The 18,620-nt window shown below is 43.4% G+C and overlaps 1 protein-coding gene across 1 annotated transcript in view; it reads right to left on the bottom strand.

Annotated features, from left to right (window-relative positions):
* Positions 1 to 18,620, bottom strand: part of Atg7 (autophagy related 7) — a 130,758-nt gene that overhangs the window by 49,073 nt on the left and 63,065 nt on the right. The window contains exon 16 of the mRNA XM_045133389.1: positions 7,220 to 7,300. Within this exon, the coding sequence (XP_044989324.1) occupies positions 7,220 to 7,300 (81 nt within the window). The remainder of the gene's footprint in view (positions 1 to 7,219; positions 7,301 to 18,620) is intronic.

Genomic DNA, 18,620 nt, shown 5'->3' on the forward strand with positions numbered 1-18,620 from the left:
TGTCCATGGTTTTTCAAGGAGGTGAAGAGCCAAGAGTTCTGAGGTTAGGGATTGTAGCTAAGTATTGCTCCCTGTCTCTGGCGGGATATTCCATCTCCTTTTGGGAATCCAGCAGCCCTGGAGACTGGAGAAACACTAGTTGCTAAGGACAAGATGTGGGCCACAGTTTACGCCACACACCATCCATATGGAACTGATCACAGGTTAAAATTGAAGGCTTGAGGCCGAACTGGGTAAGTGAGATAGGAAAAGAGAACCTAGGGGTTACTCATCATTTTCCAAGCCAGAGATTTATGTCCCTTTTGGAAAGGAGAAGGAAAAGAAAAACCTGGCTGCAGCCCAGTTTTGAGTAATATTCGCCACTGAGAAGCTGTATGCAAGAATTCCTGGCATCAGCTCTGGAGAGCTCTTCTGATTGGGCACTGGCCAGACCTTGTAAATGACTGAGATTTAAAACCCTATCAAATCTGAGAAGTGGGGGTATATACCTGAAGCAGGGCCATAATCCCTCTACCTAAAGCTCATTTCAAACTTATGGTAGCAACATTGAGAAAGAAAAATTATCCATGCGCACCTATGTACACATGCGGTTCGTGAACAGTAGAGGTTGGAGGTGCAGTTAACACTGATCTGACGGGATGATGGAGTACAGTTGACGATCTTCTCTCTCCTTACCTATATTTTCTTTTTTAACATGGATTGCTGGGTTAGATGGTAGAATACTTGCCTGGGGTGCAAGAGGCACTTGGCACAGCTCCCCCCCGCCCCGGCGACAAAAGTGCATATGAAATAAAAACTAGACCAACAGAAACGTAAAGCATAAGAGCTAATATCCTGAAGTGTCGGGAAAGAGCCAGCACTCATCTCATTCACTGACTCACTGGCCTAAGGAAGAAACGGGGGTGGCGGGGGTGGGGGAGAGGCAGAGGCAGAATACCTTGCTCAGGGTCACTCAGCAGGCCAGGGAGGGATAAGAGCCAAGGCCCTGGAAATCCCCTGATGTCCTGCCCTCCACTCCACCCTCTTTGCAGCTGCTGGGCCCCTTAGGCCGGAAAACCCCCTAAGCTCCAAGCTAGGTGAGAAAGAGTTTTATACCAAATTGTAAAATTCAAAACAGAAGCCTCAAATGTTAGACCAAGGATGCCAGATTCCAATCTAACAATAGTCCAAGTTGAAATGTGCTCACAGAGATATGGGGAAATACAGGCAACTGGTTGGCCCTGTTAAGTCATGGACTGGTGCGCTGAACAACTTCCAAAATGTGCTGTTTTCTTGCCTCTGGAATTACTCTTGTTCTGTCTTTCGTGGGTTTCTAGAAAATCCTACTTGTCCTTTAACCTCAACTCAAGTGACTCTCTGCAAAACTTCCTCCACATGGCCTCATTTACAAAAGCAATTAATAGTAGCAGGCAAAGACAAGAGGGTACACCCTGATGGCAGAATATGTCCCAATGTGAAGGAGATAATCATTTTGATCCATCAGCTTTTACTTACTATAACAAAATACCCCAGACTGTGGAGGGCAGGGGTGGGGTAGAGTTAAGACAACTGGACTTCCTGGAGGTAAAAAGTGCAGGGAAGTTTGCACTTGCTAGAAATCAAAGATGATCTGACTTCTTATCTCTTGCCCAGTGCCCCAGACCTATTTTCCTACAGTCAGGACCCCTCCTGGAAGGGAGGTCTTTCATAGGATTTAAACATTGTGGTTGGTCACTAATCTCTTCCTGAGTGCGCCCCATCCCTAACCAACCAGCTGGCCATCTGGTTCACCTGGGCCAAAAGACAGCCTACCACCCAAAGGTTATAAATACCTTTGCAAGGGGAGAGCAGTGGCTCTTTCTGGCCACTTGGAAACTTCCAGCTGTGGGGGAGTTTTTCCCTCTGCTGGGCATGGGCTGACTCGGGCCCAGGCCCAGCCAGGAGGGGCTTGGCCTAAGCCCTAGCCCAGGCTCAGTCTGGAGGGGCCCCTAGCCCTTACTCTGTGCATGGGTTTGTTATCCACTCCAGGTCCCCATATGGCAGGAGCTCCTTGAATTTTCCTTTCTATTTTCTTTCCAAAAATCCCCCCCCCCCCCCCAAGATCCCAAGTACCCTTCATGGCCAGAAGCAAGAGAGAGAGGAAGAAGAAAGGCCATGATCCAAGAGCCACTCCAAGGGCACATCCCTAATAATCTTATTTCTTCCCACTAAGTTCCACTCCTTCCCAACAGTACCAAACCTTTTAACACACAGGCTTTTGGGGAGGTATTTGCAATAGCAATCATCCTTATGTCTGCTGCACATAGCACAGACTCAAATGCCAGTTGAGTAAATGAATGCTGACTGCTAGGCACATGGGGACACTTGGCACCTTCCTTCTGCACCTCCTATGATTTGCCTTTCTATCTCCCAATGGTATGTTTGCAGAACTCTTAGGTGACAGATTCCTATGAGAAAGAGCTTTTCTTTTCTTTTTTAAATTTATTTGACAGAGAGAACTAGGGAGTGGGGGTGGGGGAGAGAAAGAGAGAGAGAATGGATGCACCAGGGCCTCCAGTCACTGCAAACAAACTCCAGATGCATGCAACCCCTTGTGCATCTGGCTAACGTGGGTCCTGGAGAATCAAACCTGGGTCCATTGGCTTTGCAGGCAAATGCCTTAACCACTAAGCCATCACTCCAGTCCAGCTTTTCTTTCTTTTTTATTTATTTATTTTTTTTATTTGGGAGAGAGACAGAGAGAGAGAGAGGGAGAGAATATGAATAGGTGCACCAGAGCCTCTAGGCACTTCAAAGGAACTCTGAATGCATGCACCACTTTGTGCATCTGGCTTTATGTGGGTCCTTTGGCTTTGCTAGCAAGCTCCCCTCTGGAAAAGATCTTTTCTAAAAGAAAGTTTAAATACAGCTCAGTTTAATTTTGATAAAAAGTTAAAGGACATATAATAGAAGAAAGGTAGGATTATATGACATAAGGTAAGTGTGCAGGCTGACTAAAGCAAGAACAAAATGCAGTTCACCATGTGATGACACCAGCTGCTGATGTTAGTTGGCTATCCTCTCCCTATCCCTCCCTAGATGCACAGCAAGTCATTTTCAGCAGTTCAACTATGAGTCATCAACAGGAGATTCTGCTGCAGAGCGAGCCCCAGAATAAGAATGTTATTGGGCTACTCATCACTAATTAAAATCTCAAGATCAGATTTCAGGACACATCTTACTATATCTGTGTAGTAAGCAGGCCCCAGATGGTATGTGAGCCAAGCTGTTTGTTTCTGCAATGTCACCAATGTGGGGCAAAAAATGGTACCACAAGAGCAAGAACACTGTCTCCTTAGGACCAGCCTCACACCTGACTCTGCAGACATTAAGGGAGTTTCTGGTCAACTTGAGTCTCAGAAACAAAGCTACTGCTGTGTAACACAACTGAAGGTACCTAGAAAGAACAGTTATAATATTGCCAGACTCTACTTTCCCTTGGAATAGATGGAAGGTTCTGGAGTGATGGCAGTGTTCTATGTCCTGGCTTGTCAAAACACACAGATAAACAGCATTTCATTGCATAGGAATTTGATCTTGGAAAAAAACTATGCCCAAATACTGACCTCTTCTTACTAGGTTCATTCCTGTAGTAGTACAGACTGGCAATTTTGAAACTACTGTGTATTCTAGACTGGAGGAAGTAAGTAAATATATCCAGGATAATAGGAACCAGGTTTCTTCCTATTGGGAGATGGAATTACAAACATGGAAATGGGGAAATTACTATCACCAAAGGAGATAAAATACAACATATGCCTCCTGACACACACAAAAAAAACAACATCACATCTTTGGTATTCCTTCCAAAAATTCATAATCTGAATCAAATCAGAAGGAAACACTAGGCAAAGCCAAATCAAAGGCAACTCTACAAAAAAAAAAATGGCAATATGTCAAGAGGTCAAGGTTAAGAAAAAAAGAGCTAAGGAACCTTAGCAGGGATGTCAAAGAGACATGATAACTAAATAAATGCCATATCTGTTCCTGGAAAACTGCAAGAAGAATCCGAAGAGGGACAGAAGCCCCTGGGCAAGGTGGGAAGCAGGAAGGGGGGTAAGAAATGGGACCGATTACAGAATGTGTTGAAGGCTGTACACGACTGCCTTATATGATTCTAAGTTCTCTGTAAGACTAAAGCTGTATCAAAACAAAGTCATTTAAAAGCTACTGCAACTATAAAAACATTTATGTGAAAGACTATTGCTAAAAAACTCAATGCATTGAGATTCTTTTAAGAATACCAGTTTCAAAATTACACTTTTTTTTGCTCTAGTAGGAACTTTTCAATACTGTAGAACCAAAAAGATAACTCATGTAAACTCCAAATATGGCTTTTCCAATTGCCAGTGGCAGATGTAGTCACTTTAGGAAGTTCTGTGAGACAATAAAACAGAAATTAAAACAAAAGCAACTCCTTTACCACCCACCTCCTCCTGAGGTTAACTTTTTTTTTCTCTGTAAAATGGAATAATTCACTTGGCTATGTCCTATGCAGGGAACAAATAGGGTAAGAAATGACTTGTGGTATGACTGGCCCCTCCCTGCTGCTGAAGCAAAGAGAGGGCTGTATTTTCCACCTTGGGCTACATGAAAAGATCCACACTACTTATTACCATTAGCATTTTTTAAAAAAAAATTTATTTTTTTCCCCTTCAGGTAGGGTCTCCCTGTATCCTAGGCTCACCTGGAATTCACTGTGTAGTCTCAGGGTGGCTTTGAACTCACAGCAATTCTTCTATCTCTGCCTTCCAAGTGATGGGATTAAAGGTGTGCGCCACCATGCGCAGCATCATTAGCTTTTTATATATAATATATATTTATATGCAAACACACACACACACATACACACACAGAGAGAGAGAGAGGGGGGGGAGAGAGAGAGAGAGAGAGAGAGAGAGAGGGAGAGAGAGAGAGAGAGGGCGCAAACGAACATGTGAGAGTGCAGAGAGTGAGAGCCAGGCCTCCTGCCACTGCAAAGGAACTCCAGGTGCATACGACACTGGGTGCATCTGACTTTATGTGTGTACTTCTGGGGAATCAAACCTGGGCCTTCAGACTTTGCAAGCAAGTGCCTAAGTGGCTGAGCCATCTCTCTAGCACCCACAATTAGCTTTTGATAAACAATGGCATTATTACCCAGCAGAGCTGATCCTACCTCCCCAGTCTTTCTTTCTGTATTTGTGACTAAATCAAGACACATGACCAAAGTCTTGGGAAAGGGGGGAGCACAATGCTAAAAGCTAACAAGCAGTTAAAAAATCATTTCATGAATATCAAAAGAGATATTTTTGAGTCATTTTTTAGCCCCAAAGTATATTTTTTGAACCGCATCAACTGAGATATGATTCAATATAAAAAGTGTCATGCTAAGTATGCGTACACACACACACACACGTGCGCACAGATGAAAGGTAATTGGATCTGTCTGTTCAAAGTATTCATGCTGGGCTTGCAGATAATAGAGAATGACATGCGCCTATACTGGTGAAGAAGGTAGCCAAGTGAGTAAATGCTGAGCTCTCCTGGAAGCGCGGGCACCAATGAAGCAACCTTTTCAGCACAAAGGAAACTCAATCCCCAAACCACATGAAAAGTGATCGCTATGGGAATAGTGCAGCTGTTAAAATCCAAGTCAGCTTCTATTAAGTCATCTAGCATGTTTGTGTAAAGCAGGACTCAGAACAGGAAATAATTCTGCTAAGAAAAAAGTGATACCTGCATTTAATGTTTACACTAAGGGTGAAAGAAAAAATGCAAAGCTATTCTCTCTTCAACAGCTTCAGAGGCCCCAGTTAGCTGCCATGCTTGTGATTCATTCATAAACAGTATCTTATGGGCTAATTTAATTAGAAAGAGAACAAGGAAGAAGGAGTATTTGCATTTTACTCAGAAACACCCAACTAGGTTCATTTTATCAACTAGCCAGACCTACATATGGCCAAAGAAAAACTTTTGGCACCTGTACCAACTGATTTAAATTTGAAAATTAATACTACCAAGTTATTTTGAGACCAATTAGCTCAGCCATACACAGAGAGAGAGAGACCTTGTCACTAAGAAAGAAGCAAATGACCCTAAAACTTGCACTTGTGAAGCAGAGTGCGGGTAGAAACCCCCAGTTCCCACCTGAGTGGACACAGGATACTTTAGAGAAACTGTAGAAAGAAGTTGTTCAGGGAAAATTTAGGGACAAATAATCAGCTTTCCTTCTCAGCCCAGGCACAGCAACTCCTCACATAAGATAGGTTCATTTCCTCTCAGCTGCTGAGCACCGAGATCTAACCCAACTTATCAACATAGTTTATCAAATCTCACTTCCATTTGGAGACAAACTGGTCAGGATTTTGTTTTTTAAGTTTTCAACTGATGCTTGTCAACTCACAGATTTTTCCTAGAATTCAATTTCTTGGGCACTGCCACATGCAAGGTGCAGAGCAGAGAAAGTGAAAGGCCACTGGGGTGAGAAAGCAACCCCCAGGATATTCTGCATACCACTTCAACTTGGAGCTTTTGCTTACCAACAACAGAGAATTGTAAAAGCCCAGGTTAAGTTGCTGGGCATTGGAAGGCTTGAAGGGACATCAGAAGGAAATCAGCTGTCACGTACAGTATACATGTAAGAAGGGTTCAGACAGTATCTCAAAGCTTTAAACACAAGATGCCATCTCCCTGGTTTTGAGATACATCAGCCGGTTCCTATTACAATGGACAACAGACTACTCTATTTTTAGAGCTGTTGGGAAGATCAAAGAGGAAGGGACCTTTTATGGGCTCCCAGTCCAGGCCCCTAATCTCTGTTTACTTTTCCTTTGTCATGAACATCTCCAAAAGACTCACAGGCAGGAGGGCCTGGAAGCCCCGCCTTCTGCACAGTGCTTGAAAACTGGCCTGTGCTTGTAGGCTGCAAGGAGAGAAGACTGGGAAGGAACCAGTTATATCAAGCCCAAAGTACCACTGTGCAAGTACTGACAAAATGTCTAATCCAGTCTCTCTTGTGTATCCCAGAAGCCTAAATTTATTGGGGAAATGAAGGCAGTGCAATGGAAACAGGACTGCAACCTTTATGACTCCCTGTTCCCAACAGAGAGACCTCAGTTGTTTATGGACCTGGCCAGTAAGGATAAGGTCCAATACTGATAGGCTCCCTGAAAAACAAACAAGCAACAACAGAGTGTCCCTTAGAAGCAAAATGACTTACTTTGGATGAGCAAGCAGTACATTTGTCAAATGCCAGGCTGACAGGAAGCACATTATCAAACCGTGACAGAAATCCCCGGATCTGAAAACAAACAGAACAGTTCCCATCAAGCATGCCATGGACCACATCTATGAAAATGCATGTCTAGTGGGTGGCAAGGATCCCTGACTGTTAATGTGAGCATTTTCCTTTGTATTGCAATTGATTTGGAGGAGAAACAAATTGGGTCTTTTATTCCACTAGGAACCAGGTCATATAAGATTTTCAAATATTTAAGAGCTAAAAGCAAATTTGCTCCAAAATGTTAAAAAAAAACAAGATGGCTTATATACTGTATTGTTAACAAATGTCTCTGAATATAGAACAGATCAGAAGGCTAGAGCAGAGCTTCGCAACAGATGTCTTGCCTTGCATGCAGAGGTCCTGTGTCCCAATCCTAGAACCCCAAAGCAAAACAAAGCCCGGTCTAGCTGCTCTGAGCATCTCTTATATAGAAATTATAGAGATTACAGGATAAGTGCACATTTCCACAATTTATATTGGTGGGGTCTCACAAAGGCAAGCAGCCTGGGGGATGAGAGAAGGCAGAGACAGTGATTTGCCAGGCACAGAATTTACAGATAAAAACTGTGTAGCAGTACCATTGGTGGAGGAACAGTGCCACCTTGAGCAGAAACGCCTCACTGCAACGAGTTCACTCGACACTATCCAGGTTGCCCCAACCTTGACTGAGACCGCATACAACAATGCATCGGTCTGCTCAGACAAGAGCTTCAACCTCTTGCGTTGTAACAGTGACAGATTATTAACAGTGGTAAAACCTCAAGAGTCTCCACAGAATTCAACATTTGTAATGAGCAAGACAATATGAATCTTCTAGTGAGCTTATTTATTTGACCTTACCAATTACCATGTTGTAATGACAAACCTCAAGTACAGAAAGGTGAAGCAATTTGACATAGGTAAACAGTAACAATAAAGCTAAGATTCAAAAGTAGACCTTCAGAGTTAGAGAGATGGCTTAGTGGGTAAGGCACTTACTTGTGGAGCCTAAGGACCCAGGTTTGATTCCTCACTATCCACGAAAGTCAGATGCACAGGGTGGCACATGAAACAGGAGTTCATTTGTAGTGGCTGGAGGCCCTGGTGTGCCCATTCTACCTACCTGTCCTCCCCCTCTCTCTCTTAAAATAAATGAATATATATATATATATATATATATATTTTTAAAAGTACAGACCTGTGTGCATTGAGGCTTCCTGCTACCCTCTTTCCAGATGACACAACTTTTGTCTTTTATATTAGGTCTCCTCACAAGATTTATTTGTGCTGGGGATTAAGCCCAGGGCTAGAGGCCTACTAAGCATAGCCTCTCCTCACAGATTTACTCAGTTTATTAGAATAGAACAAAAGATAGGCTGGAGGGATGGCTCAGTGGCTAAGGTGCTTGCCTGCAAAGCCAAAGGACCCAGGTTCAATTCCCCAGGACCCACATTAGCCAGATGCACAAGGGAGTGCATGTGTCCGGAGTTCATTTACAGTGGCTAGAGGCCCTGGTGCGCCCATTCTCTCTCTCCCCCCTTCTCTGTCAAATAAATGAACGAATAAAAATAAAACATTAAAAAAAGGAACAAAAGAACCAGTCTACCTGCTCTTTTAGACCATAGCCATCCTGTCAACACCCATCTTCAAATAAATGCAAGCCTGAAACTCTAGAGATAGAGAGCCCTTTGTGAGTGTACACAGCTCCATGCGCATGCCCACACTACAAACAGTCTGACTGAAAGTGCATACTTACCTATGGAAAACCTAACCATAAAGGGTACATCTATAGGCTCTTTCCCAGATGTCCTTCTGCAATTTCACTGTACCTAAAAGAGCCCTTGGGTAGAACTAATAAAGTAATTGGGATAAAGCTAGCCTCCTTGTGAACCTTTGAAAAGGTGACAAGCTTTTAATTTCCTGTACCTCAGGAATGTATGAGTGGCTCATAAAAGGCATAGGAGGCAAAGTCAGGGTCCTAAGTCAGTTTTTCAAGATACCAAGAGGCGACAGCAACAGAACAGAAAGGACTAACTGCCAGTCACAAATGGAAATGCTGAGCTCCTGCACTTTGAAAATTACAGGCTTCAATGTATGTTCATAAAGTCTCCCACACAGCCAAGTTAGCGTTCTAGCAACTATTCTACCTAGCAGACTTTCCATTAAATTCCCAAACAATTGTGTCTCCACATGTTTCAGGAAAAGTTTCCTTCATTCTGTTTTCTCTCTTGTGCTTTCTTTCCTATTGCAATTTTCTTGGCTAAGCTGTCTTATAACTGGAGGTGGGGAGCAGCAATGGAGGGAATGGCAAGAGTGGCCTGGTTAAGAGGTGAAAGTTACAGCAAGAACGGAGAGGAAGGAAAGAGAACAACTAGCAACAGCAGCACAGGTGGTGAGGAGCAGAACAATGAGCCTGGGTGGATGGACAGCCCGGGCATGGGCCAGTGCCCATTGTTTAACACGACACAGATCTTTACTAGGAAATGGTGATTCATTTCTCCGGAAATGAGCAAGAATAAGGTCTGTGTGTGTGAGAGAACTTGCCGGTTCCCCAAGCTGGCATCGTAAGGTTCAGAACATAACCACTGCAATTCCAGCTTTAGATAACTTAAAAAGAGAACATCCTGAAGGAGCCATTGACTCCTCCTGGTACCTGCACACAGGGTCTCTTTCCCCTACACTCGCCAAGCTCTGCCAGGGACTCATTTCCTAAAACTCAGCTGAGGTCTGCCACACTCCACTGGCCTCCTGGAGTTGACAAAATAAAGCAGAGAATTCCTTACACTCAAACTCAAAGTCCCCTGACTTTGGCCCAACCTGCTTTCCCAGCTGAAGTTTGTTTTGTTTTATGTCTGCTGTTTGAGGCAGGGTCTCACACTGAAGCCAGGGCTAACCTAGAACAAAATCATGCAATCCTCCTGCCTCTGCCTCCAAAGTGCTGGGATTATAGATTAATCTTTTCCTAGCTCTGCAAAAATGCTAGGATGAATTACAACTCTATCCCTGGGACATCCATGATTTCTTGACCTTGCTCCAGGCTGACTTCAGTGACAGGAACTCTTCCTTTTGATAACAGCTGCTTAGTTAAGGCCCCACCCTCCTTAAAGCCACTCAGTTACAACACTGCTTTCACATCCCCAATCTGCCCACCAACCAACCCAGAAATGACATCTCCATCCCCTGAAATCCTTCTTCTGATCTTTATATCAAAACACCTCATATAATAATTGGTGGATTTAAAAAATATTTTTATTTCTTTGCAAGCAGAGAGATATAGAAGAGAAGGGGAGGAGGGAGGAAGAGAGGGAGAGAGAACAGGCGTGCCAGGATCTCCAGCCAGTGTACAAGAACTCCAGATGCATGTACCACTGTGCATCTTGTTTTATGTGTGTATTGGGGAACTGAACTTGGGTCATTAGGCTTTGCAAGCAAGTGGCTTAACCATTGAGCAATCTCTCCAACTCAAATTGTTTTTCTTAATGAATAACAGGTTTAACAAGCTATGCTTCATATCCCATAACATCTATCTTATTGGGCTGGAGAGATGTCTCAGCAGTTAACGGCTCTTGCAAAGCCTGCTGGCCAGAGTTCAATTCCCCAGTACCCAAGTAAAGGCAGATATACAAAGCAGTTGTGGTAGTTTGGATGTGAACTTATAAAGTCCATAGACTCAGGTGTTAAGATTAAACTTGTAACTTGGGGCTGAAGGGATGGCTTAGCGGTTAAGGTGCTTGCCTGCAAAGCTAAAGGACCTTGGTTCGATTCCCTAGTACCCACATAAACCAGATGCACAAGGTGGCGCATGCATCTGGTGTTCATCTGCATTGATTGGAGACCTTGGTGCGCCTATTCTCCCCTCTTCCCCCCACCCCGTTCCCTCTCTCATGTAAAAAACTTTTTTTTTAAACTTGTAACTTGGATCTCCACTGCCTGGCTAAAGGACGCATGATTGGAGGCAGATCCTGGGTTCCAGCCCAAAGGTGTGCTGGGGGCAGATCTAAATTCCAGCCCAAAGGTATGTAGCGATCTCTGAGCTCTGGGAGTCCTGCTTGCTGACTGTTTTGTGTTTGTTCCTTTAGGGTGGTTTTTCTCTCTGTGAAAGGGAACCAGCTTCTTCTGCCTCAGATGGAACTTCCCCTGGATCTGTAAACTTGAAATAAATGCCTTCCTCCCAGCGTTGGGGATCTGTCTACAACAGCGGCACATGTCTGGAGTTCATTTGGAGTGGCCAGAGGCCATGGCAGGCCCTAACGCACACACCCACTCTCTCAAGTAAATAAATACATCTTTAAAAAACCATCCTTTAAAGCACACAGTTCAATGATTTTCAGTACATTCACAATTGTACAACCATCACCACTATCCAATTTCACATTTTCATCACCCCCAAAAGAAATGCAGAGTCTAAAAGCAATTAAACCTCATTCTGTCTTTTTCTCAGATGTCAACAACCTATTATTTTCATTGACTAGCCATTTCTGCATATTCCTTACATATGGAATCATCCCTTTTGGTTGCCAAATGATGTTCAACTTTAGGCATATACTGCATTTGTTTATTCAGTCATCAGAGACAGACATTTCTCTTGGGTATAAACCAAGGATAGAAAGATTGTGAAGAACTGTCAGTTTTCCACAGTGACCACACCATATTACATTCCCACTCGCAGAGCAGAAGGGTACCAGTTTCCCCACCTCCTTGTTAACACGTGTCATCATCTCTCATAGCCATTCTAGTGAATACGATACAGCATCTCACTGTGGGGTTGAGTTTCATAATGGTTAGTCACATCAAGCATCTTTCCGTAGGGTTCTTAGCTATTTTTATGTCTTTGCTGGAAAAATGTCCATTTCACATTCTATGCAACCAAAATTTAAACTGAGTTACTAATATTTTTATTTCTAGATAATAAATTCTTTACATATTCTGGATACAAGTTTCTTATTAGACACAGAAGTCAGAAATATTTCCTTGCATTATATGGTCTTTTTGTTTTCTTGAAGTACAGAGGTTTTCATTTTAACGAACTCTTATGTACCTATCATTTCTTTTGGTGTTTAGACTTTTGGGGTCAAGTCCAAGGTAATGAACATTTCTAATGTTGTCTCCTAGGAGGTTTAGCTTAATATTTAGGTCTGTAATCAATTTAAACTTATATATAGTATGAGACAGAAGAATTAAATTCCTCCTTCTGCATATAGAAATTCAGTTTGGGCAGGGCTGTTTGATTTTCAGAAAGGGTCTCTGTAGCACAGGGGTCTGGAATCTGTGATGCTCCTTTAGTTTCTGCTTCAAGAGCTGGGATCACAGGCGCTTGCAGGCCGGGCTGCGGACTATTTGCTGAAAAGATCTTCTCTACCAGCCAGCCAGAAACTTGAGAATGAATTTTTGGGCTATCATTTTTTTTTCTTTGGTTCATAATCCATCTGTATACAAGTCACTGCAGCATCTTGACTACAGGTCTGTACAAATGGAAGCCGTGAGTTCTCCAATTTTGTTCTATTTCAAGATTATATTAGTCTAGGATACCATTATGTGCTGTTATGAGTATGTCTGAAACACGGTCTCACTATGTAGCCTAACCTGGCCTGGCACTTGCAGTTTTCCAGCCTCAGCCTTCCAAGTGCTGCGATTACAGGTATGTTTGACCACACCTATCATGGTTGTTTGTAAAATCCCTGTTACTTCCAGAGGATAAGACACAACTTGAAGTATTTGTTTTTACCCACAACACATTAAGTTGCTGAGAAGACCTCTCAAAAAAAAAATCATGAAATGAATGGAGAGAGAATGCAAGAAAAAGCCTGACAAAATACTCCTATCTCAACTATACAGAGGAACTTGTGCCAGATACACCACAGAAATACTCCAACTTAGCACCAATCACATTTTCCAGGCAAGTGAAGCCCTTCTTCATCATTGGTGTCTTTAAAACCTATATTATGAATGCTTTGAGTATCAGTATGTCTGCATTCCTTTAGCCAGACAAGAAACGTATGAAACTTAAAGAGCAGAGGTCATTACTTAAAAAATTTATAAGTCAGACATACACACAGAACTCTCAAGAGCAACCAAAAATTGAGGTACCTCATATGAAAATCCTAGTAAATATATTCACATCATTTTTAAAATGGCTGGGCCCCAATTCACAATCAAATTAAAGGTGTGTTCCAGACTGAGGGACTGTAGCACAGGGTCAGAGGACCTGCTTAGCAACCAAAGGCCTGGTTCCATCCTGAGCACACACAATGGATCAGCATGACTTTTGTGCTTAGGCATGCTCAGAGTACACAGACCAAGAGTCTTGTCCCACGTTTATCTAAACTTGTGCTATCAGAAGAATCCCTGGACCTTGATTCCCAAGGCTACAGTCCGAGGGGTCTGGACACTTGACAGTGTCCTGGGTAACTTCCACCAGGTGAAACATTAAGTCTTTGATTCTTAACATCACTTATATCATCCCCAAATTCACCATTACCTGCTAGTGGTCAGAATTCTTTCCAGTTTCTTAAAAAAAAAAAAAAAAAAAAAGCTAGTTATGGTGCCACATACCTTTAACTTCAACACTCAGGTGGCTGAGGTAGGAGGATCACCACAAATTCAAGTCCATACACTACAAAGTTAGTTCTGGGTCAGCCTAGGCTAGAATGAGACCCTGCTTCAAAACAACAACAAAAGCACCAATCTTCTACTTTATTTAGCCTGTACTAGAGTAATATATAAAATAAAAGGGCTTATAAAGCCATATCAAAGTTATTTTGCTATCTACATAGGAAAAAAACTTGAATCTAACTCTGGGGATACATATAACTTACTTTCATTCTTATTTTATTACCCTATTTCTTATTGGTTTTACTGTAGCAATTAAAGAGCTTTTAAAAATTTAACTCTTAGCTGGGTGTGGTGGCACATGCCTTTACTCCCAGCACTTGGGAGGCAGATGTAGGAGGATCACCATGAGTTCGAGGCTACCCTGAGACTACATAGTGAATTCCAGGTCAGCCTGGGCTAGAGTGAGACCCTACCTCGAAAAACAAAAAACAAAAATCTAACTCTTCCTATAAAAATACATGACATAGCCAGGTGTGGTGGCGCACGCCTTTAATCCCATCACTCAGGAGGCAGAGGTAGGAGGATCACCATGAGTTTGAGGCCACCATCCTGAGACTATATAATGAACTCAAGGTCAGCCTGAGCTAAAGTGAGACCCTACCTCAGAAAACCAAAAAAAAAAAAAAAAAAAAAAAAAAAAAAATCCCCTTCCTCCACAAACACCTTGTGGTCTTGGGAATGTAACCCAGGTTCTCATGCTGCTATAGACAGGGCTTTAAGGGGGAGGGGATATGATGGGGAGTGGAGGAAATTACCATGGGATATTGTTTACAATCATGAAAGTTGTCAATTATACATATATCATATATAAAATTTTATATAGGAAAATAAACGTCCTTGGTAACAATTCACATTACACTAGGATCTGAGGGCTACTTAATGCTTGTATTTCTGTTTTCTCTTCCTCAAGTAGTTGTACATAGCAGTTTATTTCTATTCTCTTCTCCCTTTTTCTTCCCTCTTTCTCTTTTTCTCATAAATTGAATATATAATGTCCTACGTTTAAATCATTATCACTAATATAGTACCAAGTTTTATATTAGAGTAACAAAATTTATCAGTGAATCTTATATGGTATTACCTCAGCCAGAAGACATATTTATATGTTTAGCTTTTCTGTTTTAGTTGTCTTTGTCTTACTAGCATTCTCAATGTTTTAGATAGCAAGTTGTATAATATTAAAAGTGCAATAAAATGTTGAAGCAACCCCTCACCAACAAAAAAAGCAAAAAACATAGCTATATCCCAGCCCAACTTCTAACGTCCTTTCAACAGTCACCTCTGAATATCTTTCTCATCCATCCCCCATTCCTATGGTGGGGTGCCAATTTCACCCACACAAGGCCAGCCTAGCGGCTGAGGGCCAAGCCTGGCTGCCTCCCTGCACATGTCTCTCACACACTAGAGAGGAAATGCCAACAGGCCGTACAGAAACCAGATTAGCTGCTGCCTGGGTTGAGGATGAGGATCTCGAAGGGGAAGCAGCGCAGAGGGACTGCTGGGGTGACTGACAGGAATGTCGCACATCTCCTCGGTAGTGGTGAGACAGGAGTGCCCACTTGTCAGCGTCTGTTCATGTGCAGTTACGGGACATAAATTATGCCAGAGTTTTTAGATGCATTTTGATTTTTGATATTTTCAAAACACAAAGGTTCAGAGTGAAAAGCACCTGCTACTATTAGACCTTCTGTCCCCAAATAATTAATATAGTTGTCTTCTATAACTTTCTAGAGGAAAATGTACTCATTTGTTTTTTGCACTGAACACTGAGCCCAGGGCCTTGTGCATGCTAAGCACGCGCTCTCTCACTGAGCAAAAGTCCCAGCCCAGAAAAAAACTGCCTAAACTAACTCTAAATAAGTAAACCTCTGCTACCCTTGAACACTAACAACTGCACTTGGGGATGATGTAGCTGAGCAGAAATACCTGAACTTTCCTGGCTCCTGACCCAGCATCTCTCAGTGCTGGGCCCAAAAGGGCAAAGGAGTAGAGGTGAAATCCTGAAATCCCTGCTGTCCATTGCCTTGGACTGTCCTGGATTTGGCTTAAAGGCCTGAGAAGGCAGGAGATCCTGCCATTGGCACAAGGCATAATGCAAAGCGATAGGAAGTGGTCAGCATCAGCTTTTAAAGGGCCGTGTGATAGCCACCTGGCTGCTCGCAGTATGCACGAGGGCAGGGCTTCATCATGCACACCTGTGCACATCTAATTAGCTCTGCATTGCTCCTGGGCACAACCACCTGTTTTAGGCTAGGGGGCTGGAGTGTGGGGGACTTGCAGTCAAGGGTCCTTCTGAAAGAAACCTCAAAGGTCAGTTCGAAGAGCTAGCCTGGGGCTGGAGAGATGGCTCAGCAGTTAAAGTGCTCATTTGCAAAGAGTGAGTCTGGCTCTGTGCCTACCTGAAGAGCTGTGGGTATGCTGTCTCATAGCATGCCACTGTGAAATGTGTATTCTGGAATGGCTCAGAGATGTCTCAGATGGAAGATCAGTGAACGGAGGGAACCCCTGGATTACCCTATCTTTTCATTTACGGCAAAGGTCTCCAGTTCTAGACCCAGGACACTCAGGTCTCTTCTCTAGGTAGCATCAAGGCCTTACCATGTCATGCCAAGCCCTTCAAAAGCTTCCTGCTGCTGCTGGGCTGAAGTACATCCCTGCCTCCTCCACAGGGCACCCTCACTCTCTATCACAGGTGCACCGGCCTTTCTCAGTTTACAGAGTTTAGGTACCTTTGGCTCCCCCAAAGTACTCACTCCTCTCCCCTTCACATAAACACCCTGGAGGCTTCTTGGGAAGTTTCAAGGTGGTATGGCACCTCACTGCCTCAGAGAAATGACCCAGCTTCACAACTCACAAGTTGCAAGACCAAGAGTTAGAATTCTGTTTTTCTGACTCTAAAGCCTGGTGGAAACGTTAACATGGAAAGAGGATGTGAGAAGGAAGCAAGGGAGGGAAGGAAGAAAGGGAAAAAGGGAGGGAAGAAAGGAGAAGGAAGATGAAGGAAAAGACGACAGAGGAATTTAAACACCCTTTAAAACAAACACGAAACCAATAAATAGCATAACAACTATCAGTTGAATTCAATTATCTTCAATCGATTTTGCCCAGTCGGATACAAAATAAATAAGATGGGGAGTAGAAGGGGTGCTTGCCTTTCTGGGCCACCCACTTGGGGCCATGGTTGCACAAATACTGAATCAAATGGACTTCAGGGCCCAGCCCACCTCCATGGGAAACTAAGATCCACAGCCCACAAAAAAAAAAAAAAAAAAAAAAAAAAACCACCCAGCACTCTGGAGGCAGCCAGCAGACCCGGAGAAACCACTGCTTGGACTTCATCTCAGTTTCCTGTAGGCCTGGCAGGATTTCTAGAGCTTGGAGCTTGCATAAATAAAAACGAGCTCCAGACTCCAGATCGATCTTGGATGTTGAAAAGAGTCTTAATCGAATTCCATGCCAAAATGGAGTTTAGCAATAGCAAAATCCCTAGGCGTGCCACAGAGGCCTTTGTTTCAGATAACAGCTTCCGCTTCCCCCACCCCAGCAGCCTCTGAGGGGCTCAAGAACTCTGCTGGAAGAGAGCCAGCATCATCCTCAGAAAAGACTGCAGAGTGGCGCTAACCCAACCACTCCCTATTCACTCATAGCTTCCCAAGTTTCATGATTCTTCCTGTTGAGAGAATAAGCCTCCATTTTAATAAAAAGTGCAAGAAAACCAGCATGTACTGGTGTCTTGTTCTCAAAACTTAGCAAATACCTCATAGATATACTTTAATCTGTACACGAATTCCAGAAGCTTGTTTATTATGTTACCCCATTTCTCAGGTACAAAATATGAGGTCCAGAGAACTAAACCTGCCCAAGGTCACACAATGATGAGGACCAGAAGTTGGAGCCACCTCACATCCTTCTGGTCATAAGTGAGGTCGTAAGAGAACATGAGGCTACTTACTTTTAAGATTCCACTGCAGTGGGAATGATCAGAAAGCTACCTCCTCCATGGCAGCTTCCAAGCAGGGAAGCCTCACCCAGAAAGCAGCATTTGCAAAACAGCTATCCTTTGATCACTGACATGAGGCCTGGCTCCTCTTGGGACAAGACATGTATGACCTGAGCTGCTTTTGATCATTCACCTTCCCTGTGATTTGTCCTCACAGAGGAAGCCCAGGCGTAGCTAGATCATGTACTCAGCACCCTTCTGTCATTCAGAACATACCCAAATGGCCTGGGATATGTTTACCACCGCAGTGGTTAGAATGTACAATGTTTCCCATAGGCTCATATATTTGAATATTTAATCCCTACATGGTAACGTTATTCAGCAAGGCCATGAAGCCTTAAGGAGGTGGAGCCTTGCTGGAGGAAGGGGCAGACCTTAAGGTTTTCTAGTCCAGCCCCACTTGCTTTTCTATTTTTCTCCCTGCTGGTGAGACATGTGATGCCAGTGTCCTGTTCCTGCCATGCTTGCCCCACCATGATGAACCGTACACTGAAAATAAAGCCTTTCCTTCCTTAAGCTGCCTCTGGTCTGGTGTTTTATTCCCCACAAATGAGACAGCAGTTGACACACACACCTTAGCTCACTGGAAGAGCAAGGGGGATCAACCAGGTTGGGGCAAGCTTATATGCTCACTTGCCGTCTCTGACCAGAAAGTGCTGGGCAGCGTCTGTGTTTGGGAAGTACTTGCTAGGATGGCTGGACAGAGGAGGACGACTGGAGGACTAGGTCACAAACCATAGCAACCAG

This window comes from Jaculus jaculus, chromosome 14 (assembly GCF_020740685.1).
Source record: "Jaculus jaculus isolate mJacJac1 chromosome 14, mJacJac1.mat.Y.cur, whole genome shotgun sequence".
NCBI lineage: Eukaryota > Metazoa > Chordata > Mammalia > Rodentia > Dipodidae > Jaculus > Jaculus jaculus.